Consider the following 25,877-nt stretch of genomic DNA (forward strand, 5'->3'; position numbering starts at 1 on the left):
AGGTCAAATATAGTAGCAGAGTTAACTTTTATTGCAAGCACGTGTCAATTCTGTTTTTAATACTTTTAAATAAATAAATTAAAAAGTGTTTCAGTTGCTCTTTGTTGGCTGAGCGGATAACGTGTCAGGTTTTTTGCACACTTTCTTTTCCACCTTTGCCTCAAGGCTTCGGGTTCGATCCTAACTACTTACCAAAACTGTTTTTTTTTTTTAAGCCCCCCCCCCAACACAAACACCTGGGCAACGATGTTTTTTAAAGAAGTTTTAACATTGTTTTTTTTTTTAAATATATATATATATTTAAACAGGGTTCTTACTTCACTTTTTCTTTTGTTTTGATTTCCCCCCCCCCAACACCCGGGCAACGCGTTGGTACCCCCGCTAGTTTATATGTATAAAAGGCAAATGCGATGCGCGCATTTTTGTATGTCCAAAAAAAAGGCTTTTTCGTCGGGGCTTCCGGGAGGGAGGGGGGGGTTACTATCGCTTAGAAGTGTTTATATACCCCATAGATAATAATATCTAGGATTTGGGAACGCGCGTCGTGTCTAGATTTATTTACTGCGACTTTTACTTTTATTGCTATTTTGGCTTCTGACGTGTTGATTCGGCTTTTTTGTATAAAAGCAAAACTAATTCAAAGCTTAAAGCATTGTTCCCGGTGCGATTCCCGGGAACGTTCAGATAATTGCTATTCAATTTGGACAATCAATCCCCTTTTTATGGGGAGCTAGTTTCCACTCAACATCTTGAGGAAACAAAACCAGCCAAAGTAAACAAACCCCAAAAAACTGCCCTTCAGTAAAAGTTAACTCCGTTACTTCTATTTGACTTCATTAAGTCATTAAATGCAGGCACCTGTCAATTCTCTTTCTACTTAAATAAATTCAAATGTGTTTCAGTTACTCTTTCTTGCTGGCCGAGCAGTTAACGTATCAGTTTTTTTTTCATACTTTATTTTCCAACTTTGCCTCTTTGGGTTCAATCCTACCTACCTCCCAAAAAGAATTTTTTAAGCCCCCCCCCCCCCAGCACAAACACCCGGGCAACAATTTTTTTAAGAAGTTTTAACATTGGTTTCTTTTTTATATATAATATTTAAACAGGGTTATTACTCCGCTTATTCTTTTGTTTTGATTTAACCCCCCCCCCCACTCCATCCTGCCCCAACAAAAACACACCTCTAAACATCCGGGCAACGCTGGATACTCCCGATAGTTTCATATAAATACCAAAAATTTTTCATTTTGAAATTCTAATTTATGAAAACTAAAAATATATTTCAATTCAATAAATGTTCAGATAATTTTTTATTTTGTGTGAATTTAGTGTTATTTTTGCTTTTAATAAGTTACGCGAAAGTTTAACAACTCATTGAAGTAAAACAGAACTTATTAAAAAAGTTTCTTTAAAATAATTAAGTCTATTTTAAATTTTAAAAAATAAATGTAATTAGAATAGTGTACAACTCTTATATAAACAGAAAACTTAATAATTCCACATGAAAAGCACCGTGAATGAAAACAACAGTTATTAAAAAGTGTCTTTATTTACTTATGTTTCCAGTAAAATATAATGAAAACTGAAAGAGAAACTCTGGATAATTTTTTTATACTTGAAAACAATTTACAACATGCATAAAAAAAAAAGTTTGTATTAAATTTAAAAATCTTAAAAATATTAGCTTCATTTTGCATGTGTTTGAATGACAAGCTTTAAATGATAATAAACCATATTAAAAGGAGATAATTATGCTTCCGGAAATCTGGATATAAATTTCACGCGATTCTTAAATTGGAGTTTGTATTTTAAAATAAATACTTTTTGAAGTCATTTCCTCAAAAAGCGACACAAATTAATAGAAAAAAATATTATGTAGTCATGTTTTTGTAGTCATTTGCACTTCTTTCCCACCACTCATACTGTTAACATTCCCAAATCGACCTACCCTAATGAATATGTACGTGTACAGCATGGAAAGCTGGAGATGTGGAAACTGGATCCTGCATAGAATGACATCTCACATGGAGATTGAAGTGGATATCCCTAAGGCATGATGTCTCAGATAGGTTTGGACCATGTGGACATGGGCAAGGGCTGAATCGACAGAAACAAGAGTTGCCGGAATGAGCTGGAAGTGAGGAAGCTGGATCTTAGATCCAGACATCGATGGTCACTGGAACAGAGCTGGACATTGACAAGTATTGGAACAGGAAGGAACTGGGGCAGGTGCTGCTGGAGCATGAGGTGCTGGAGTTGAAACAGTTGGAAAATGCTGGAGCAGGAGGAGAGAGCGGGAGTCAGGGAAGGAGCTGCAGGAGTTAGAGCAAGAACTGGAGAGGAGAGCTAGAGTAAGTTGGATGAAGCAGGCAGCAAGGTGTGAAAGATTAAATCATAGTTGAGTTGTATGAGCATTGCTGTGAAGACAATTTGATTGCTGCTGTCTTCTTCCATTTCTGGGTTCAATGATTAATTAGAGGTGGGAGCCTCCTGATCCTCGAGCCAAACCTCTTTTTCTGGTCGAAGTTGGCTGTATTTATTTAGTTGAAGGTATAATATGCGGAAGTCCTAAGCATTGTTGTTAAATTAAAATTAAATAAATTAAAATTAAATAAATTAAAATTAAATAAATTAAAATTAAATAAATTAAAATTAAATAAATAAAAATTAAATAAATTAAAATTAGATAAATTAAAATTAAATAAATTAAAATTAGATAAATTAAAATTAGATAAATTAAAATTAAATAAATTAAAATGAAATAAATTAAAATTAAATGAATTAAAATTAAATAAATAAAAATTAAATAAATAAAAATTAAATAAATTAAAATTAAATAAATAAAAATTAAATAAATTAAAATTAAATAAATTAAAATTAGATAAATTAAAATTAAATAAATTAAAATTAAATAAATTAAAATTAAATAAATTAAAATTAGATAAATTAAAATTAAATAAATTAAAATTAGATAAATTAAAATTAGATAAATTAAAATTAAATAAATTAAAATTAAATGAATTAAAATTAAATGAATTAAAATTAAATAAATAAAAATTAGATAAATAAAAATTAAATAAATTAAAATTAGATAAATTAAAATTAAATAAATTAAAATTAAATAAATTAAAATTAAATAAATAAAAATTAAATAAATTGAAATTAAATAAATTAAAATTAGATAAATTAAAATTAAATAAATTAAAATTAAATAAATAAAAATTAAATAAATTAAAATTAGATAAATTAAAATTAAATAAATTAAAATTAGATAAATTAAAATTAGATAAATTAAAATTAAATAAATTAAAATTAAATAAATTAAAATTAAATGAATTAAAATTAAATAAATAAAAATTAAATAAATAAAAATTAAATAAATAAAAATTAAATAAATTAAAATTAAATAAATTAAAATTAAATAAATAAAAATTAAATAAATTAAAATTAGATAAATTAATATTAAATAAATTAAAATTAAATAAATTAAAATTAAATAAATAAAAATTAAATAAATTAAAATTAAATAAATAAAAATTAAATAAATAAAAATTAAATAAATTAAAATTAGATAAATTAAAATTAAATAAATTAAAATTAAATAAATTAAAATTAAATAAATTAAAATTAGATAAATTAAAATTAAATAAATTAAAATTAGATAAATTAAAATTAGATAAATTAAAATTAAATAAATTAAAATTAAATAAATTAAAATTAAATGAATTAAAATTAAATAAATAAAAATTAGATAAATAAAAATTAAATAAATTAAAATTAGATAAATTAAAATTAAATAAATTAAAATTAAATAAATTAAAATTAAATAAATAAAAATTAAATAAATTGAAATTAAATAAATTAAAATTAGATAAATTAAAATTAAATAAATTAAAATTAAATAAATAAAAATTAAATAAATTAAAATTAGATAAATTAAAATTAAATAAATTAAAATTAGATAAATTAAAATTAGATAAATTAAAATTAGATAAATTAAAATTAAATAAATTAAAATTAAATGAATAAAAATTAAATAAATAAAAATTAAATAAATAAAAATTAAATAAATAAAAATTAAATAAATTAAAATTAGATAAATTAAAATTAGATAAATTAAAATTAAATAAATTAAAATTAAATAAATTAAAATTAAATAAGTAAAAATTAAATAAATTGAAATTAAATAAATTAAAATTAAATAAATAAAAATTAAATAAATAAAAATTAAATAAAAAATAAATTATAATTAAATAAATTAATGCATTGTTTACTTATTTAGAATTTCTGAACAAATTTGTTACAGCCAAAAAGTATCTGGGATGTTGATTGCATGTACATAGTTTTGATCAACATTTAGATGCAGGTGTAAGGAAAGAGTTCATAGTTTTGATCAACATTTAGATGCAGGTGTAAGGAAAGAGTTCAGAAAAATGAAATGTGTTCGTTATGGAAAAAGCAGCAGAAAGTGATGAAGATTTTTGGGATATGGTTTAATGCCTACGTTTTTTTTTGGGGGAAAAGGTGTGTGATATTTGTAGACAAATGGGACAGTGTGAACTGATAGTAGAATTAACGCCAGAATTAACGTTGGTGTATTTTCTCCACATTAAAAAAAAACAATCTTTCAACTCAATTTAAATATTTTTTCTTCATCTTTTTTAGTTTACTTTTCAAAATAGAATTAAAGTATAGTATCTGTTCTGATACTATACTTAATCTTTTCTTTCCTCAATCAAACCACAGCAATTTTTATTTCTGTTCCAATCCCAAGTGTTCCTTTCTGGGGAGATAAGTTTTTCCTGGCGGAAAAAAGGCATATTTTCTCATGAAATTAAATGTGCGATATTTATTTAATAAAAAATAAATAAAATCACCTGCCTTATAACAATTTATATTGAGGGCAAAATTAGACAAACGGTCGGTTTGGAAATGTGAGGAAAATTCATTGCCTCCAAAAAAGAGCACTTTGGAATGGGACAAAAATAAAAATTGCCACAGTCTAGAAGGATTTCTTCATTGACTAAGGAGAGAAAAGATTATATACCACACTTTATTTTTTAAACAAAATTAACATAAAAAAAACAAAAAGAAAATTTTTAATCTGAAGCAGAGTTAAATGTTGCCTCCAAAGTGGAGCATATTGGGGTGAGGGGGCATAAAAATATTATTTTTTTACATATCAAATGCAGATGATTTCTGGGAAAAAAAAAGGAAAGATTTATCTTAACAGGAGACAGTTATTGAACAGCAAATTTTTTAGTCTTTTAGAATTCATACAAATTTATTTGTATATTTTACATTAACTTTTTCAGCCATGGGAGTGTCTCATCTGTGGCCTACAATTTCCTCTGTCAAGCAGCATAAAAGTCTTGATAGTTTGCAAGGTGAAACGTTAGCTGTTGACCTTAGTATGTGGATTTGTGAAAGTCAAGCTGTCAAACAAATGCAAGGAAATGTTATCAAACCATTTCTCAGGTAAAACAACTTTTTTATACAATCGTAAGGACTAACTTTTGTTGTGAATTCTTTGTTGATTTAATTAATTAGAATGTTTATTTCATAAAAATATTTTAATAGACTGCTAATTTAAAACTGTAAACTTTCTAACTTGATTTGAATTGATCAATAAATCTGTGTGGGGAAAATTTTGATTGACCGTTATCATCTTCTTCACTAACAGAAACAGCTTAGCCTGATAGATATTTCTTGGGATAATTTTCATTAGATGGCTAAAATAGGATCAATATACTAATAAATTGAGGGAAGTTTTAAGTCTTAATCTATATCTCATTAATTTTAAAGGAGTTAAACCACTTCATTAAATCATAAATTTTAAAAGGGTCTTAAGTACTAGAAATGCATAGATAATCATACACATAAAAGTATACGGACATCCAATAGCGGATAGATATGTAACACCTACACAGTAGTTCCAGATCACTAATTTGTTGGAAAAGAGTGTTATATTATAAATAGGCGTATGGTGTTAGGAAAAACCAGACAAACAATATATGTTTAATTTTAAGTGATTGATTGCTCGATCGTTTATTTTTAAAATAAATTTAAGAAACTCAAATAAAATAAAATGTTCTTCAGTTCAACAACAGTTTATCTCTGCTGTTAATTGTTCATTCCGCATAGTCCTTATCGGCGATAGAAGAGATATACAAGGAAGGCAACTTAGCATGAACAATAATGATGATATATGTCACTATGCATTATTCCTTGTGCTGGGTGCCGTTAACTAGGTGTATCAGAATTTTTGTAGGAATTTTTGACACCCCTAACACGAAACTGCGAATAAAATATAAAAAACTCGTAATTTCTCTTTTAAAAGTGGGTTGTTTATTTTCTTTATGGATTATACTTCCAAAATAAACTATTAAAGTTGTTTTAAAAGTAATAGAAATATTTTTTTTTATTTTTTAGGTACAATTTATACTATCTGTTATTGATTATATATTTGTCTGTAGTGAAATTATTTAGTTCATGGTTAAGGAGAAAACTAGGAGTTAGCTAGCACATTGTATGTCTTTCAATCTAATAGTAGTTTTGTATCTTGCCATTCAATAATATCTAGCAGTTTATAAATATCATTTAATTTTAAGGCTGATCATATTTTATAAATAGACATTTTTAAATTCTAATGAAATTTTATCTAGTTTTAAGTTTGAAATTGAATATTGACGATCTTAACTCTGACATGGTGGTGTGAGATTTTTTTTTTTAAGGGAAGGATTCTATCCCATGTCGAGTTATCAAAAGAGTGTTCACATTACTAAAAACAATTGATAAGCATGGTTGGAAAGGACTAGACAGTTAGAAAAAAAACACTACTCACAGTTTTGGGATTAGCAGTTGTTGAGAGCAGGACAGCATTGTTCTACAATTGGTAACATGACCAAGGATTTGACTGTTAAGCCAAATGAAAGAACTAAAAGTTAGACACAAAAATGTTGTAATAAAGACAGAATGAAAAAAAAAAATTAAAAAAACACAAAAGAAAAAGTAAAAAGATGAATGAGGGAGACTTTCTCTTTGTTTTTTAACTCTACCAAAAAATTCAGCTTTTTGTAAACATTTTTTCTCATTCTGCTGAAAATGTTTTGTAAAAATATTTGAATTTACAAAAGACAATGTAGTAAAAAAAAAAAAGAGAGGGGAGGGCAGAGAGAGAGAGAGAGAGAGAGAGAGTAAAGATGTATGTATGTGATGGTGGTAATTATATTAGTAGTAACAGTAGTGGGAGCAGAGGATGAAACAACATTGTGCTTTTGAATGTGAGTGATGAAGGAAATTTAGAAAAAAAGGATCAGTTTTGTCTCACTTAAGTATGATGTACTTTTGTGGAGTGCATCCCAAACAAGTGGAGATAGCATTGACTAAGTGCTTAATTGGGGCGTCAGACCCTGTGTGTGCTTGGAGGGTGGATGTGGAGAGAAAAATGATGCATTGTTTCATTATGTTGTAAGAATGTAAGCCTAGTATAGAGATTGCTGAGTTTGGATTATTCATCAGTGTAGATGTCTTCTATGATTGCGGTGACATGGTGTTAGTTTGTCTCCCCATTCCAAGTTAATAGGCAGAGAAGGACACAGTAGGTTTGCACAGTAGGTTTTATGAGGAAGGTGCTGTATGATTTATGAAGGAATCTTACAATGTCTTTGACTGTGGATTAGCATGCATTATGTGTTGGGGAGAGGATAGTTTAGGAACACTGGAAGAAAAGGGTATGAATAGGTATCCCAAACCAAAATTTTATTTTTATCATATCTAAAAAAAAGTAATGTGGGCATGTAGAATTTTGTAAACCATTTACAAAAATACCAAATTTATTTTGGTAGGTCAATTAGCCATCAAGTTATGATCATTCAAAGTTTGTCGGAAAGTTGAAATTTGCTATCGTGGCCGAGAAGCCAAATTTCATAGTCTATAACTAAAAATGTAAGCTACTAACAAGTGAAAAATCCTTATAAATGTAATGTCATCTTGTAGTAGATGAAAATTAATACAAATTTAGGCAATAAATATTAGATGAAATCAACTTAAACACTAGGCAAAATCCCTCTATCAACGCGAAAATAGTGAAAATACAACACGGAAATGCAACTTTAACTGTTCATATCAATTTCATTTTAATAGCTAATGTATTGAATCTTCTTAGTATGATTCAAAACACATTAGAGATCAAGATAATTCTTTCTTTTAATTATAAATTGATAAAACCACTCAATTGTGGACCATGTAAAAGCAGTCAAGCAGGCAATTTTGTAAAAAGGGTAAAAAGGTTAAAAAAAATGAGTCAAAAGTATACGTTACTGAAATTGCTATAAAACTGTAACCATTGGTGGTAGAAGCTTGAAACTTTGCAACTTTACTAATTTTGGGGTGAGGAATTCAAAAAAATGGTTGCCTTGTTTCTAATAACAAAACTTTTTGCCACAGAAATACTTTGGGAAATTTAAACTCGCCAAAAAGCACCGACGACAATAATATTTAGAAATTTTTTATACAAAAAAAAGGCACAAATCATTTTTTTTAAACATTGAAAAACTTTCAACTTAAAAAACAAGTAAGAAAGATATTTTAGGTCTTACTACAATTCCTTCCTTATCGATCTTCTCTCAGAATTCTTTCATAGGCTTCTGCTATGGTAGATATCTCAGGAATCCTCCAAATCCTACCATCACTTGAAACTGGCATTACCTCAAAATCCCATCTGTAGACAAATGCTGACTCTACTTGTGCAATGTCATCTGATAAAGGCCATCGAAAATAATCTTTTCTACTTTTTGTTTGCATTAAAAATTTTACTACAGTGCTGGATGCAGATATAATATCAATGACTTGACCAATGTAAAAGTTGGTGTCATAGTAGACAGCTACCCATTGTCCTTGATGTTCATAACTGAAGATACCCTGAGATGGATCTTCATCACAACTGCAGGAGTTATCTGAATGTTCAGCAGATTCACTTAGGGAAGACATTTTTTGTTGCTTTGGTGGAGGTGGAGATGAATCAATTGGATTTCTTTTCAAGTAGTCAGAGAGAGCAGCTTCCAGTTGAACTTTATTTCCACTGGTGTTGATTTTGACACCTAAAACAACCTTGAGGTATCTCAATTGGTCTTTGAGTGCTTCCAAACCACTTTCTGAAATTTTTTTTATCTGTTTATCAGACTTCACTGGACCACCATGCTTAATAACAGAGTTAATAATTCTCTCTTTCTCAGCAGCAGCTTGACGTTCTTTTTCCTTCTTTAATCTTTCATTTTGTGCAATTTTTCTTGGACACAAAGTTTCACAAGGGCTTCTTGTTGTGCATGTTTTTGTCGCAAATGTTTTGCATGTTTTCTGGAGATGCTCAGAATGGATTGCCTCTTTGTTGATGGTATTACTTCCAACCAAGCTGTTGTCCGATTGCGCTTAAGCATATTTGAAGATGATCGATTATGTAGTGATGCATGTCGTTTTGTTTGCATGCTAAAATCTAAATCTCCAAAGGCATGCTCACTTGACAGATTTGTTAAAGGGCAACTCTTCAAGGCATCTCTCGTCTCCTGATCTACATCTTTTCCAAAAGCACCTCCTTCTAAAACGTCATGCAACTGGTGCTTAGTGACAATGAGGAACTTACTGAGTATCTTGTGCAAACATTCTAAAACAAGTTCAGGGGCTGTGAGACTAATACAGAGAGACACATTGCCTTCCTCAAAGAATTCCCCATTAAATACACCTTTGCAGTCAGATTTTAATAACAACTGGGGATTGTTGATCCAGCATTCTAAACTTAGAGCCATTTTCTTGATATAGTGATGGAAGTCAACATACTGAACAGTGCTGTTAACAAGTTTCCAGAAAGGTTTGGTCAAATTAATGTTCAGCAAACCAACTGCAGCAAGTAGGGAATGTAGTCTCTCATCAAAATATGTCAGCCAAAACACTCTGTAATTTCATATTGCAAGATGTTGCAAACACAGATAAAAATAATTTTATGTGCTCTTTATGGTGATATATTGCCAGGGCATTTTCAAATAGAGAATTAAACCTATTTGCCCGATAACTTGTGATTTGAGATTGGTACCCTTCTTTGCTGCAGAATGCCAGCCATTCTGTCCTGCAACCACTTTTATTGTTTATGAGTGTATGTATGGGTGACGACAAAAAAAAAAAAAATTAATATGCGTTCTGTCACAATTTCTGTTAATGCTGACATAAAAAGTTTTTATGTAATTATTTTAAAATTTTAGAACAAAATAATTTAATATATTTGCTAATATATAGCCTTGGAACTGAGTTTCTATATTTAGTCAGTTTTTTTCTACAAAGCGTAAATTTAGACATATTTGGCGAATTGAAAATCAAAAACAAAAACATGTGCGTTCGGTCACAATTTCTGTTAATGCTGACATAAAAAGTTTTTATGTAATTATTTTCAAATTTTAGGACAAAATAATTTAATATATTTGCTAATATATAGCCTTGGAACTGAGTTTTTATATTTAGTCAGTTTTTTTCTACAAAGCGTAAATGTTGACATGTTTTACGAATCCAAAACAAAGAAACAAAAAATTAGTAAATAAATAATGCTTATTTTAAGTAATTTATTTTAAATAATTTTTTTTTTTTTTTTTTTTTCATAATTAAAAAAACTTATGTTTCTGAACAATAACAAAAACATATACTTTGTCGTCATAAGTCACTAGCCGAACATTTTGTTTATGGAATTTAATTAAAATAATTTAACAATGCTAAAGTTTATCCAACCGAAAAAAATAAAAGTTTCCGTCAGTCCCACACAACTAAAAATGTTTTGTACACGGTTTTATTAATTAATTTAATTAAAATAATTTAACATTGCTGAAGTTGATCCAACCGTAACCGAAGGAGAAAGCGATGAAAGATAATATGAAAGTTTGAAAAAAGCTATAGAAAATAAACTGGCATTATTTTTTAAATTGTAAATTTTCATTTTTTTTAATGACGTTCTAAAAATATTAATTAAGAAAATATCTTTCTATAACTTTTAAATAATAAAGAAAAAACAAACTCACCTAAGAACTTTGGTAAGTCCATAGTGAAACAGTTGTTTGTTTATGTTTTTTCAGTCAGTCAGTACGTTGTGCTGCTGTGTGGCTACTGGCTAGCTAACAGTTGATAATTGGTCTCTCTGGCATTAAGTTGAAAATCTCTGTAGGTACCCCAACTTTTATTAGTGTGGCTCCTTGATTTATGGGGCCATAAACATGACACCAACAGATTATTAAAGAGGAGATATTCCTCTACAAAATATATATGTTTCTTTCACTGAAGTTTTCAAGTTGGATTTTTTTTTAGAAAAACCACTTATAACCTTTTAATAACCTAACCATGTTATTAAGTGACCTTTTTTCTTTAAAATGATACCATTTTTATATACTTAGAGACTCACAATATGAAGCCCAACAAATTTGAAAAACATCAACATTTTTTTTGTGTAAAAAATAAAGCGACATTTACCAAAATTAGAGGCATAACTTGAAAAATCCTGAAAAAAAAACTATTAAAGACACAAGAAAAAGAATTATATATCTATAAAGACAAAAGATTAAATTTTATTTAAATCAAAACCATATCAAAATAACCCAAAAAACAAACGAGATATCGCAAGTTGAAGTTAAGGGAAATTTTACTAGTTTTCGCACCTAAACAGTTTGGGATACCTAGTATGAATAATGCAGGGGGTATTCTGCTTTGAAGTCATGATGATTGACTTGGTCAAAGGATTTTGTGGAACATAAGACATGTATTGCTGTAGGATGCTGAGAAGAGGCTTCCTGAAATATCAGATATTAAATAGGAATATAGCACAGTAAAACTGTATCCAACACCTAGCATGGGATTTATAATTGAGTCTATGACCCAATGGTAAATAGAGAATAATAAAGAACATTGTGTTTAGAAATAGAAAGTAAAGAAGGGTGTATGAGGTAGTATCCAAAAGTGGATAAAATCATAGCAAACTGGGTAAAGACTGTGATTGGTTAGGAATAAAGTTGACTCAATTTATGAGCTGGAATAAGTCGGGAATTTTAGCGTTTTAATGTTGTGATTTTTTTATTAAGGAGCGTCCATGATACATGGTAGTGGGAAATGTAAACATAAGGAAGGTAAGCTGATGATTTGTGTGAAGGATGGTGTAATATCCCTAACCCCTCATCCCTTGAATGAACTATAAATGCTGGTACTTGCTTTCTTTTGTGAATAAAACCTTTACAAAGGTATTCGCTCTTCGTTTTTCACTACAATTTTATTCACAAAAGAAATGAACCTAGTACTTCGACCCGAATGATTCGACACCGAGCCTACAGCCTTCAATGCAGAAAAAAAGTACAAACACTGGAAACTCACGTTTATGAATTACTTACGTACGGTTAACAGCACTGAAGAAACTGGAAACACCTAAACTGACTTCTATGCTTTGATAAATAGCATATCGGCTGATGTATACGAAATAATCAGTGACACAAGCGACTATGCATCTACCATGAGAGCTCTGGATGCGGCATACATCAGGCCTATTAATATCGTTTACAACCGACACCAACTTATTACCATGAAACAACAACCAGTGCAAACAGTGGATTCTTTCAGGCTACAGTTGGAAAACCTCGCTAAGACATGCAACTTCCAAGCCGTGAGTGCTGAAACAAATAAAAGCCAGTATATGCGGGAGGCTTTTATTAGCGGTATCTCCTCCTCCTCAATTCGGCAACGACTTCTCGAGAAATCCTCACTAACTTTTCGGGAAGCATACGAGATGGCAAGATCTCTGGAACAAGCAGAAAAACACTCTGCGTGTTACAACCAGGAGAGTGTGATTTCTGTGCCAATAATCGCTTCAGGAGAAAATACGAGTCTGGCTGCAACACAAAAAAAAAACGAGGCTGAAGGAAATTTGTTTTTTCTGCGGGAATTCTCGTCATCCGCGTTGCTTTTGTCCAGCACGGGACTCGAACTGCAATAAGTGTTCGAAAAAAGGACACTGGGCCAAAGTCTGCAAATCTTCCGTGTCAGCGGTGTTAAATGAAGACACTGATTTCCCGAGTCTCGCATGTTTAGGAAGGAAAAAAGACATTACTTTTACTAAGTGTAAAATGAATAGATTCACTGTCAATGCTATGATAGATTCTGGTAGTGTGGGGACTTTCATTAACGACAATATTGCAAAAAAAATGATCCTCGAAATTATTCCCAAACACAAAGAAATATCATTAGCCGACCCTAAAATGTGTGCGAAAATTGTGGGAGAAACTAAAGTCGATATCTCTCTAAAAAGTGTCCTGAATTGTTAACTTAGCACCGGACTTAATACTTAGATATAAATAAGTTACTTGTCCCCATTCCCCTCCTCCCCCCCCCCCCGTTTTTTTTTTTTTTTTTTTTTTTTTTTTTTTTAAATGGAGAGTAGATAATACAGTGGATGTGTTATCGGCAGCTCCAGTAACTCTCGCTTCTCCTATTTTGTCATTCAGTCCTCATTCAATGAGTGATTTTTCTGACAAAGGGTGAAGAAAAAGCTGCTTAAAGGTCGGTAGTACTTGGTGACCAGTAGTCTGAGATGTCGGAAATTTTTCTGTCTCTGTCTGTCCTTGTGGCCATGTCACTAGTAAGGGTGCTGGAGGTAAACGTTTTGTCTGGGCTGACGTTATCCGCCTGATAGTCAGGGACCCGAACCTTGGATTAACCACTCTCTTACTTTCCCTCTCTGTACTGCTCTAACCAAGTATACCGACCGACCTATCCCACAAATCTAACCAAGTATACCAACCTATTCCACAAATCCCAAAACCTCAACATGAAATATCTCCAGAATAAAAACTCGATTAAACCTAGAACCCCATCTTCCAACGTAGACCCCTACTACCAGGTCTCCTTCTCCAACATCAGGGGTCTACGTTCCAACCTTCCAGAGGTTGAAACCCAATTACAGGAGACGAAACCGGACATATTATTTCTAAGTTAAACTGGAATAGGGCCGACCACTTCCCTAGATGAGTTCATTATTAACGGATACTCAAATTTAACAGCTAAATCTGACCCCCAAGATCGCCATGGGCATGGAATATGTGCCTACATTAAGGATGGCTTCCCGTGTGGCAGGGATATCTCTAGAGAAGATCCTAATTTACCCTATATGTGCGTCAGGGTTGCACTTGTTAATACCACTGCATTTATATTTGCCCTCTATAGGCCCCACAACAGCGGAGTTACTATCTTTAAGAGGATATCTGAGAAAATACACCACATACTGTCTTCACATCCCTCGGCTAACATCCACATCTGTGGTGACCAACGTCCATAATGTGGAATGGCTGACCCATTCTAATAAGACAGATGATGAGGGGAGGTTTTGTCATGATTTTGCCATTGCTTATGACCTCACTCAGATTGTTCGCGAACCCACCCGTGTGCCTGATACACCCGGTCAATATGCAAGCCTCTTAGACCTTTTTCTCTCAACTTCCCCTGAGCTATGTTCATGTTCCATTCATTCTCCTCTAGGATCCTCCGATCACTCCGTCGTATCAGTTAAGATAAAAACGAAATGTAAGAAGCCCCCAGACGTACCCCTCCACCGTACTGTATACCGATACTCTATGGCTGACTGGGATAGCTTCCGTACGTTCATATCTGATTTACCTCTGCACTCCATGTTTAAAAAGGAAGTGTCCTCTATAGTATCAGATCTGACCAAATGGTTAATTGTAGGCATAGACCAATTCATACCATCTAAAAAATTCCAACAAAAACCTAACAGCCAGCCATGGTTCTCCTCAGAATGTGCTGCTGCTATCGCGCACAGAAATCACTTTTTCCATAACTACCAACGTAATAGATGCACTGAGACTAAAGCTGCTTTCAGGTCTGCCAGCAACCACTGTAAAAGAGTAATAAAAATGCAAGAGAGCTATATGCCCAGTCTGTTAAATCCAAGGTAGCTGATCAGAGGCTTGGATCCCACCAGTTTTGGCAAATAACAAATAGGATCCTGAACAGAAGTGTGCGTTCTATCCCAACCATTATCAATGGACCAGAGGTCATCTCGTCAGCGTCAGACAAGGCCAAACTATTTGCAAAGAACTTTGCAGCTAATTCTACCCTATGTGACGAAGGCCATCAACTCCCCATATTTCCTCCTATAACACAGAACACGCTAGGTAACATACAAATATCCTAGATTCCAGTAAAGCAACTGGCCCTGATGGCATCCCAATTATAGTGTTAAAAAAGCTTCAACCAGAACTTGCTCCCATACTTACAAAACTATTTAAGCGCTGCCTTAAGGAGAAGTGCTTTCCGACTCCCTGGAAGACCTCATCAGTTTGCCCTGTATTTAAGAACTCAGGTGATAAGTCATCTCCCTCTCAGTACAGACCAATAAGTCTCCTGTGTGTTATGAGTAAGTTGCTGGAATCCATATTAAATAGAGAAGTAGTCAACCACCTCAGCAGAAACAACCTTCTTAGTGACACACAATATGGTTTCCGCTCTGTAAGATCTACCTCAGATGTGCTGACGGTTATATCCCACAGGATTAGTGAATCTCTTGACAAAGGCTTCCTTTCTAGGGCAATTGCTCTTGACATATAAAAGGCCTTCGACAAGGTATGGCATAAGGGTCTACTTCACAAGATTTCCAGCTATGGTATAACTGGAAATGTTTTCTCAATCATTAAATCATTTCTCTCCGATAGGCTCATAAGAGTAGTGGTAGATGGACAAAAATCGGAAACCTGCAATATAAATGCTGGAGTCCCTCAGGGGTCAATCCTGGGCCCAACTCTCTTCCTGATCTACATCAATGATCTCCCTAAACACATACTTAAATCATTCGTTGACATCTATGCTGATGACACGACCATCTACGGCAACACATCAAAGGCTGTAAATTACAAAGTTCTCTCTGATTCTCTCTCCTCTTATCTCGAGCGCGTGGTTCAGTGGGGGAAGATGTGGCTGGTTTCCTTTAATGCATCCAAAACCAAGCTCCTATCCTTGCATCATCAACGCTCTGATCCTCAGCTGGCATCAATTGTGATGGATGGCTCTCGTCTGGGTGAGGCTCAGTGTTTTGACAAGCTTCTGGGTTTGACCTTTACTCTTGATCTGAAGTGGAACACGTACATCAAGTCTGTTGCCAAGGTCATTGGAAAGATGGTGGGATCCTTCTACCGCTCCAGAAGATATCTCACTACTGATGCAATTCTCTATCTATATAAAAGCCAAGTACGTCTAAGGATGGAATACTGTTGCCACATCTGGGCAGGAGCTGCTAAAAGCCTATCATGCCTTGACAGAGTACAAAATAGACTTCGTGGCTTAGTGGGGGATGCCCTTTTCTCTACCCTGCAACCTCTCTCCCACAGAACAGATGTTGCGAGCCTATCCTTGTTTTATCGTTATTTCCATGGCAGGTGCTCGTCTGAACTCCAATCTCTGGTCCCCCGTCGCCAATCTTTCATGAAAAACACCCGTCTAGCTGAATCCACTGTGAAAAATTTCCCCCACTCTATATCTATGCCTAAATCAAAACGCGGATTCCATGAACAGAGCTTCTTTCTTAGAACTGCACGCCTGTGGAACTCTGTTCCGTCTGCCTGCTTCCCTCCGGACTACAACTTGGATGTCTTCAAGTCCAATGTTAACAAATTTCTAATGAATGGCCCCCTTAATTAAACACTTCATCAAATCTCCACACTAACGTACTTGCAATAACCCTTATCCCTGAGTGGCTTCTGGGCCTTGATAAGTGTTGATCATTGTGTAAAAAAAAAAAAAAAAAAAAAAAAATGATAATGTACACTCTAACATAATAGTGGAGGTCATTAAAAATTTATTTGTCGACTTAATCATAGGAAAAGATATTCTCGGCAGATACAAGATGGTAACTTTCAAATTCAATGGACCGGAGGAAGAACTTATTATCGGAGCAGTCACCAAGAATACCTTTTTTCCATCCATGAACGTTTCTCCTCCCCCATTATTTTCTCATCTTTCTACGAAAACAACACCAATCAGCACCAAGTCACGTCGCCACACAATTGCTGATAGCAAATTTATAAGAGCAGAGACTGCAAAATTGTTGGAGGAAAATGTTATAGAACCCTCATATCACCTTGGCGAGTGCAAGTTCTAGTAACATCGAATGAAAACCGAAAAAAAAGAATGGTGATTGATTATAGTGACACAATCAACAGATTTACTGAATTAGACGCTTATCCGATACCAAGTATATCAAAGATTGTCGAGGAAATAGCCAGGTATAATGTTTTCACTACACTTGATCTTAAATCAGCATACCATCAAATCCCCATCAGTAAGGAGGATCGTAAATTTACAGCATTCGAGGCGAATGGTAAATTATACCAGTTTACTCGCCTGCCGTTCGGGGTTACTAATGGAGTAAGCGCCTTCCAAAGGACCATTGACGGCATTGTCAGCAAAGAGCAATTAGTAGATACTTTTGTCTGTGGATAATGTTACTATCTGTGGAAAAACCCAAAAAGAGCATGACTATAATCTTCAAAGATGTTATGAGGTTGCTAAACAGTACAACATCACGCTTAATAAAAAAAAAAGCATCGTTTCAGTCTCAACGATAACATTACTTGGGTACACTATCAAAAACAACCAGATATCACCTGACTACAAACGTCTTAAACCTCTACTTGAGATGCCACCTCCTCTAAATCTAAAATCACAAAGACGGATTATTGGGATGTTCTACTACAGCAAATTTATCCAGAATTTTTCAGAGAAAATATCAGCACTAAACCGCAATAGAGAATTTCCGTTATCTTCTGTGGCGTTGGACTCTTTTATAAGACTGAAAAACGACTTGAAAGATGCTATGCTGGTAACGGTTGATCCAGAAAAAAGAATTTATAGTAGAAACAGATGCTAGTAACAACTGTATTGCAGCTACCCTTAATCAAGAGAATCGTCCAGTTGCATTCTATTCCAGAACACTAAGCCCTTGTGAAACGAAACATCACGCGGTAGAAAAAGAAGCAGCTGCTATTGTTGAAGCACTACGTAAGTGGCGACATTTTCTCCTTGGTAAACACTTTACTGTAATTACGGACCAAAAAGTATTAGTTTCATGTTTGATAATACCAGGAAATCAAAAATAAAAAATGACAAAATATGCCGTTGGCGCATTGAACTGTCACAATTTAAGTTTAGCATCGTCTACCGTCCTGGTAGAGAAAATATTGTCGCTGATACGTTTTCCCGAATATCTGCTCTCACTTATTCCTTACAAGATCTTCGGGACCTACACTGTAAATTATGCCATCCAGGCATTACCCGACTCTTCCATTTTTGCAAAGAAAGAAACTTTCCTTTCTCCCTCGATCAAATAAAAGGAGTAACTAATTCGTGCTCGTCTTGCCAGTATTTAAAACCCAAATTCTTCACCGGTAACAAGGGAACTCACATAGAAGCAATAGTACCATTTCAGCGATTAAACATGGATTTCAAGGGACCACTGCCTACGTCCACACATGGTAACAAATACCTACTTACGATAATCGACTAATACTCGCATTTTCCTTTTGCATTTCCGTGTAAAGATATGACAAGCTCAACGATCACACAATGCCTGAATCAACTATTTGCAATATTTGGTATGCCCGATATGATTCACACAGATAGAGCAACTGATTTTCTGTCAGAAGAAACGACCAATTACTTACATGGGAAAGGCATTGCGACTTCGAAAACGAGTAGATATCACCTGGAAGGCAATGGTCAAATTGGAAACTAAACGGCACACTATGGAAGGCCATACAAGTAACCTTACATTCTCGTAAAATGAGACTATCCTGTTGGGAAAATATTCTACTTGATGTTCTACATTCTATTCGATCATTGCTCTGCACAGCTACGAATGCGACCCCTCATGATAGACTATTTAAGTACAGCCGTAAATCCACTTCTGGTACTTCTATTCCCCTGTGGGCAAAACCAGGCCTAGTATACGTCAGAGATCATATTAGGTCGAGTACAAATGACCCCCCGGTTACACCTGCGACGTTACTGGAGATCAACCCTCATTATGCCCAAGTACGACTACCTTCAGGCATCGAAACTACCGTCAACGTCAGAGATTTGGCTCCCAACACAATTAATGGAGACAACACGTTAGAGAATGGTTGCATGCCACCTGTGAGTAAACCAGGGAATGAAAACGAATGTATGCAATATCCTGAACATATAGAAGAAAACACCCGTGGGGAACCAGTTGAGAGCGAAATGTCAACCGAGCCGCTGCGTAGATCTGGCAGAATACTGAAATTTCCTGAGAAATACAAGGACTTCATTACTAAGTAAGGCACGAAAAAAAAAGTTTGAATTATAGGCAAAAAAAAAAAAAAGTTAGAGAAAAAAAAAATAATGAAAAAAAATAAATAAAAATCGAAAAAAAACTTGAAGGGGAAAGTGTAATATCCCTAACCCCTCATCCCTTGAATGAACTCTTCCGTTAACTATAAATGCTGCATAATTAACGCTATTTGTGACTTGCTTTCTTTTGTGAATAAAACCTTTACAAAGGTATTTGGCTCTTCGTTTTTCACTACAGATGGGAAGAAAGAGACTCCTTCACTTAAAAAAAATGAATGAAAAAGAAGAGAGACTTATATATGTTGCAGTTGTATTTGCTTCAGAAGGTGGACTTGATTGTTTATGCATTATAAAAGATAGAATCTGTGGAAATCTTGTATTTTGTCATTTTTTCTTGTGAAAACAATTTTATGTTTTGTTTGTGTAAAATTGTGTAAGGACATTTTTATCATAAAATAAGAGACAATCAGAAAGAAAATGTTGCAGTTATATTTTTTCTGTCTTATTGTCTTGATTAATAAGGTTGTTTATGTGTTGTTAAAAAATAGAAATGGCAAGGATATTGTATTTTTATATAAAAAATGCTATTTCATATTTTCGTCTGTGTAAAATTATGTGAAGATGTTTTTATTGTTAGCAGAATACCTGACAAGTCTGTATAAAGTTCTCTTAGTAGGGAGGAAAAAACATTCCTCCTGATTTTCTTTTTTGGGAAGGGGGTCATAAACTGGCAGAATATCTGTTTATATAAGAGGTGATGTAAAAGTTCTCATGGTAGAAGTGAAAAAAAAAACTGATATTTTTTTAGGGTATGGAAATAAAGCAAAAGAATGAGAGGGTATTTAAAAGGTATATTAAAATTTCTGTGGGAGGTGAGTTAAAATTCCTCCTGTTTCTTTTTCCTACCTCAATGGAGGGGTGAGGTTGATTTCTTCTTCCTGGAATGTGCAGGAGTCTACCTAAAAAGGAATTGCTTTGCTGTATAATTTTTAAGGGTGCTCAAATACACAAGGATTAAATGCATCATTATCATTCCAGTTTGGAGATCACCCAGTCAGTTTTTCTTTTGTTTTTTGCTTTATTCTTGTTTTTGGTTGACTGTTATATCTCTGCTGTTTTGTAACTTATGTAATATGAATTTGTCAATTGTGTATAATTTATGTATCTGATTGTATGTTTTGTTTTGTAATTTATGTAATAAATGACAAGTTGATCATTGGAGGTGTGTCATACTATAGACTTCATCCTCTTCCTAGAGAATGTTAGAAAGCCATTCATTAAAAAAAATGGAAAAGTTGTCAAAAGTAAAAAAAAATGTCGTGGCAATGGTTAAAAATAATTCACTCAGGCACACAAAGGCGGATAAATATTGGAAATAGGATGGGTAGTATGCTGGGAGTGACCGAGTAAGACAAAAGATCCAGACATAGGATTTCCAATCCTGAAGATATTTAAAAGTTTTGAATTAGTTTATGACAGTTTTCAGCAGGGTTGCGGAGTCGGGTGGTAAAAGTCTGACTCCTAGAATTCCTAGAATGCCGACTCCAACTCCGACTCTTTTGATATCTCTGACTCCGACGTGGAAATCTATTCTGCAGATCCATATATCAGCAAACATTTTATAATTACTTTTCACGTACATCATTTTTGACGTTTAACATTCGTATGATAAATATACTCACATACACGCTATATCAGCTTTATGTTCTTTTTTTACTCACGTCAACTCTTAACAAGGAGGCATATCACCACTTGGGCATAAAAGACTATTTGGGACGATGTCTAGGAAAGATTAACAAGATGTTGGTTTCTGTAGCATTTTAACTTCTGCATATCAGTACGACCAGGGAAGCAGGTAGCAGAAAGGGAATCCCAAAGTTCGAGGGAAGAAACAGAATAGAAAGCTTTCTGGCATCTAGGGATCTAAACAGTGAAGGAATGAGATCTTATTGTTAAGCTGGCTTGTCGGAGATATCTATGGCAAGGGGGTACAGGTGCAACGAGTTCATCAGAACACATTCCATTAAAATATTTGTAAAACAGATTCAGAGATGCAACATTGTGGCGATAGGACAAGGGCTAGAGCTTAGTTGATAAAGTGGGACAACAATATTCCATGCATGAGCGAATGGTGGCCTTGTAGAGATACAGGATACTCTCAGATGTGAATAATCCTCTAGCTCGATAGAGAGAACCCACTTTCTTTAAAGCAGTCTTTGCAATGTCCTCTATGTATTTGTTCCAGTTTAAATTGCCTGTAAATGTTAGACCGAGGAGTTTGAAGATAGAATTCTTAGGTAGGGTGTTATTTGTCATCGATATAGGCGGTTGGAGAGGCGTCTTGTAATTGTTAAAGGAGAGCAGCTTAGTTTTACTAGCATTAAATGTTACTATCTATTTGCGGCCCCACTCCATAATGGTATGAAGGTTATTTTCTAACGATTCTGCCATTGTCTTAGATTTATGTACATCTGTTCTTCCCTCATGCATGTTATAGAGCGTTGTATCATCAACAAATATACTCATCTCGGACGCAATATTATCAGGGAGGTTGTTTATGAATATCAGGAATAATAATGGTCCAAAGATTGACCCCTGAAGCACTCATGTATTAATGTTATGCTACTTGGATGTACGTCCGTCAATGACAACCTGTATGCTTCTATTGTCTAAGATGGATCTAATTATATTTAGTATACATCCAGTTATAATGTACGATTTAATTTTCATTAGCAGCCCTTTGTGCCAGACTTTGACAAAGGCCTTGGATATTTCAAGAGGTACAGCTATGGCTTCGCCCGCCTTATCCAGTACATGGTAAATGCGTTCAGAGATGAATGTCTGCAGTAGAATGACGTTGCCTGATTGTCAGAGAGAAGATTTGCTTTTGTGAGGTGGTGAACTAGCGCTTGATTAATTAAGGTCTCAAAAATTTTAGTGAAGAGGGGGAAGAGACTAATGGGGCGATAATTGAGAAGGTCTGTTCTTTCACCAGAATTTCTGTACACTGGTACTATAAAGGCCATCTTCCATCTATTATGGAAGCAAGATTCAGCAAGGCATTTATTGTAGAGCTTGGAAAGTATAGGGGCTTGTTCAGGTTAACATTTCTTAATTAGTATAGCAGGGATGAGATCAGGCCTTTGAGGTGTCTAAGTTTTTTATGATATTGCGGACATAAGAATGGGTGATTTTTACATCATCTAATGTGGCTTCAGTCTGCATAGATAAATTTGGGAGGGAGTTGTTTGTTGGCTCTAAGATGGAGTTGGAGATGAATCGCCAGGCAAGCAGTTCCACCTTCTTCGTTGCCGTGCATGCAACCTTCTGGTTGTTGCTCAGTGAATGAATTACTGATTGCCCTTTATTTACTACACTATTATAAATTTTTCAGAGAGTTCTTCAGAGTTCTTATCTTTTGCAATTCTATGCATTCCCTGATTATTTCAGTATGCTTTCTTCTGGCTGTCGCTATTTCTTCCTTACAATGATTTCTAGCATTTATGAATTTTTGCCTATTTCTACTTATGATGTACAAACCGGCATACTGTTCAGCAGGAAGAGAGAAGATATCGGTCCATGGGGCATCTCGGATGTGTTCTCTAATGGCTTCCCAGTAAGCCTTGTTGGAGTACCTTGTTGTTTTGAGCAATGGTTCCTCACCTTGAGGTTGGGATTTCAATATGATGTCAACTAATACCATTAGGTGGTCTGGGTCTCCAAGTAAACTGTGGGCATTAGTCACACAATCCTCAGGTATTGTGGTGAGGAATAGGTCTAGAAGTGAAGCCTGCTGAGATTCACGATCTGCTAGCCGAGTTGGAAACATTACTGTCTGTGTGAGGGAATGGGCTATAGAGAAGCTATTAGTGGAGCGTCCAGCTGCATCTGTGTAACCTGAGAAACCAAGCCAATTTTTATGGTGGACATTAAAGTCACTAAACACATGTATTTTGGCGTTACTATTCAAGAAAAGTGCTGCATCTATACTATCAGTGACATGACTGATTAGAGTACAATCCTGACTCGAGGAAAAACAGCAGAGAAAATATAAGTAACTAACACAGTGATGAAATGTTAGACTAAAGCACATAAAAGCCTGGTCATCCAATTCAAGATTTTCTCTAGTTTAAGGGAAGGTGCTACGGATATAGACTCCAAGCCCGTGCATATATCTATCTGAGTCCTTACAACAAAGAGGGAGGTATCCTGTCATGTTAAAGTAGTTAGAGGGGATTGAAGAGTATAAGTTTGTTTCACTTAATGCTAAGATATCGAAGGAGTTTACTAAAAAGTAAGACTCTATATCATGTATATTACCTCTAAGCCCAGGGATCTTTGTGAAAGCGAGTCTCAAGGGCGGAGGCGAATTGGTTTTGTTTGGGTGATTGTCTGGTTTTATTGTGATATTTTTTTGGGTTGTCATTTCATTACGTTTTTGTTTAATGTCAGGTTAGAAGAAGAGTGTTTAGCAAAGTGGACCAGTTTTGACACCAAGCATACACACATTGGCTAATTAGCTGAGTTCTGTCTAGAAGTTGTGGTATTGTGAATGCCCACCAGATATAGCAGCAGGGTCTCTTTCTATGCGTGACATGGCACTACAACTATCCTGATATTATACAACCAATGACAGAGCAGTCGGTCTAAGCATTACCAAAGAGTTAGGGCTCCTGTACTGTCAATTGGAAATGGTCTGGCTAATAGACAAAGAAAAAGTGTGAAAGCTGGCGATAGACAGAGCCTGTCTACTCCTTAAGCAAGTTAGGTTGTCAAATCAGGAATTTGTTTGAGTCACCAGCTCCAAGAAGGTGATCGACCATGTCTGAAGAGACCTCCCTCCACCAGTTTTATTATCAGTTTTTTTCCCTCTTAGATGGATGATCTGACAAGCCATCACACTGAGAGGGGTAACCATGCGCCTGGTTTTACACCAAGTATTTTCATGCCCCCACATGAATAAAGATATTGAGTAACTTACTTTAAAGTTTTTCTCTAATTCTACATAAATGTAGGATTAGAGATAGATTCCCCTCTTACATTTACAAGAAATTATATCTTTCAAGTACTGTGAGAGAATCAATCTGCTCTAGCAACTAATTTGTTTTAAAATAAATGAATAGGATATTATTAATAATTACTTGAATATGTAAGAAAATATAAAGCAAAGAAAACAAAAGAAATGGTGGGACTAGATCTACATAAAGAGGTTACACACCACACGGATAGATGCACTTTGTGTTCTTCGAGAGACTCGTGTTGGTCTAGCTAAAAGACCAGTGTCTCCACATGGAATGAATTGAGGTGCAAAGATTAGCGTTTATTTGAGAGCAGGAAGAGGGAGGGATGGATTATCTGCCTTAAGAGCCAAATGTTTGATTTGATTTTAATACTTCCTTCTTTTATTTAATTGAAACGGTATAATTTTCGATTTCTGTATTAATTTAAAACAAACTCATTAATTAGAATTTCAAGCATGTACATAGCACAGAATATAGAAATGGAATGAAATAATACACTTAAAATGAATTAATTTTTTTAGTAATATCTATTTTAAAAGGCAGATTAAGGGATGGTTAAAATTTTAAATAGATTTAAAGCTTTTTTTAATGCAAGTCCCCCTTGCAAAATTTGATTATCATATTTTATTGTATAACATGGGGAGTAGAGTCGCCAGTTAAAATCAATTCAGATAAGAATGGGAGTTTGGAAATGTGGTTAAAAATATATATCTATAAAAGTGAATGTGTCTGTGTGTCTACATTTTCCTACGCGATGACTCTGTCAATTTTCAGTCTACAGACTTGAAATTTGATATACAGGGTACTGAGATTTGGGAAAATCTTTGTCATCCATTTTCGGCCATAAATTTAACTGGTAAGTGGTCAAAGTTCAACGCTTTGACCTTTGAGAACTCTACCAAACTCCTCCGACAATTTTGTGTCTAAACACTTGAAACTTTAGATATCGGTTCCTTGGACATGAATCTAACTTAATAACTTGATTTGAGCCCAAAACAATAAATGTTAAGGGGTCATAATAGGGGTTAAAGTTAAAAAAAATTTGACCTCTGCGATCTCTACCAAGTTACTCAGACAATTTCTGGTCTAAACATTTGAAATTTGACATAAAGGGTATTCAGAGATAGGGCAAGCTTTTTAATCGGTTTGGGTCGAAAATTTTTAGTTACCAATATATAAATGTATGTATTTATGTATATTTGCATGTTTGCCTAAAACTTTCGACAGAGGCGACAGATTTTACCAAGATCAGTATCGTTTTGAAGTTCGACCTTTCAGACGACAAATATCGAAAAATTGGCAAAAACCATTAATATCTTCACCTTCAACTGGGCACTTTTCTACAAAGGGTGGGGTCGCTTTTTTTGTCGATATTTTCGAAAGTCATTCTCTCCTTTCGATTGTCTAGCTTTAATTAAAACCTATGGCACTTCCAGTTTGGTGGTGGTTGTAACAGCAAAGATG

The 25,877-nt window shown here is 33.9% G+C and overlaps 2 protein-coding genes across 4 annotated transcripts in view; one reads left to right on the forward strand and one right to left on the reverse strand.

Moving 5' to 3' along the window:
• Nucleotides 1-25,877, reverse strand: part of LOC145276878 (protein canopy homolog 2-like) — a 318,296-nt gene that overhangs the window by 209,284 nt on the left and 83,135 nt on the right. Inside the window, exon 2 of one of the 3 annotated variants that reach the window (XM_080128300.1) lies at nt 6,845-6,916. The exons of the other annotated variants lie outside the window; for them this stretch is intronic. The gene's annotated coding sequence lies outside the window, so the exon portion shown is untranslated. The remainder of the gene's footprint in view (nt 1-6,844; nt 6,917-25,877) is intronic. 3 annotated transcript variants of the gene reach the window in all.
• LOC145276877 (uncharacterized) overlaps nt 1-25,877 on the forward strand; it is a 244,398-nt gene that overhangs the window by 67,923 nt on the left and 150,598 nt on the right. Inside the window, exon 2 of the mRNA XM_080128295.1 lies at nt 5,316-5,478. Within this exon, the coding sequence (XP_079984421.1) occupies nt 5,318-5,478 (161 nt within the window). The 5' untranslated portion in view covers nt 5,316-5,317. The remainder of the gene's footprint in view (nt 1-5,315; nt 5,479-25,877) is intronic.

The sequence above is a fragment of the Euprymna scolopes genome, chromosome 5, assembly GCF_053919585.1.
Source record: "Euprymna scolopes isolate OS-2025 chromosome 5, ASM5391958v1, whole genome shotgun sequence".
NCBI classification, from domain to species: domain Eukaryota; kingdom Metazoa; phylum Mollusca; class Cephalopoda; order Sepiida; family Sepiolidae; genus Euprymna; species Euprymna scolopes.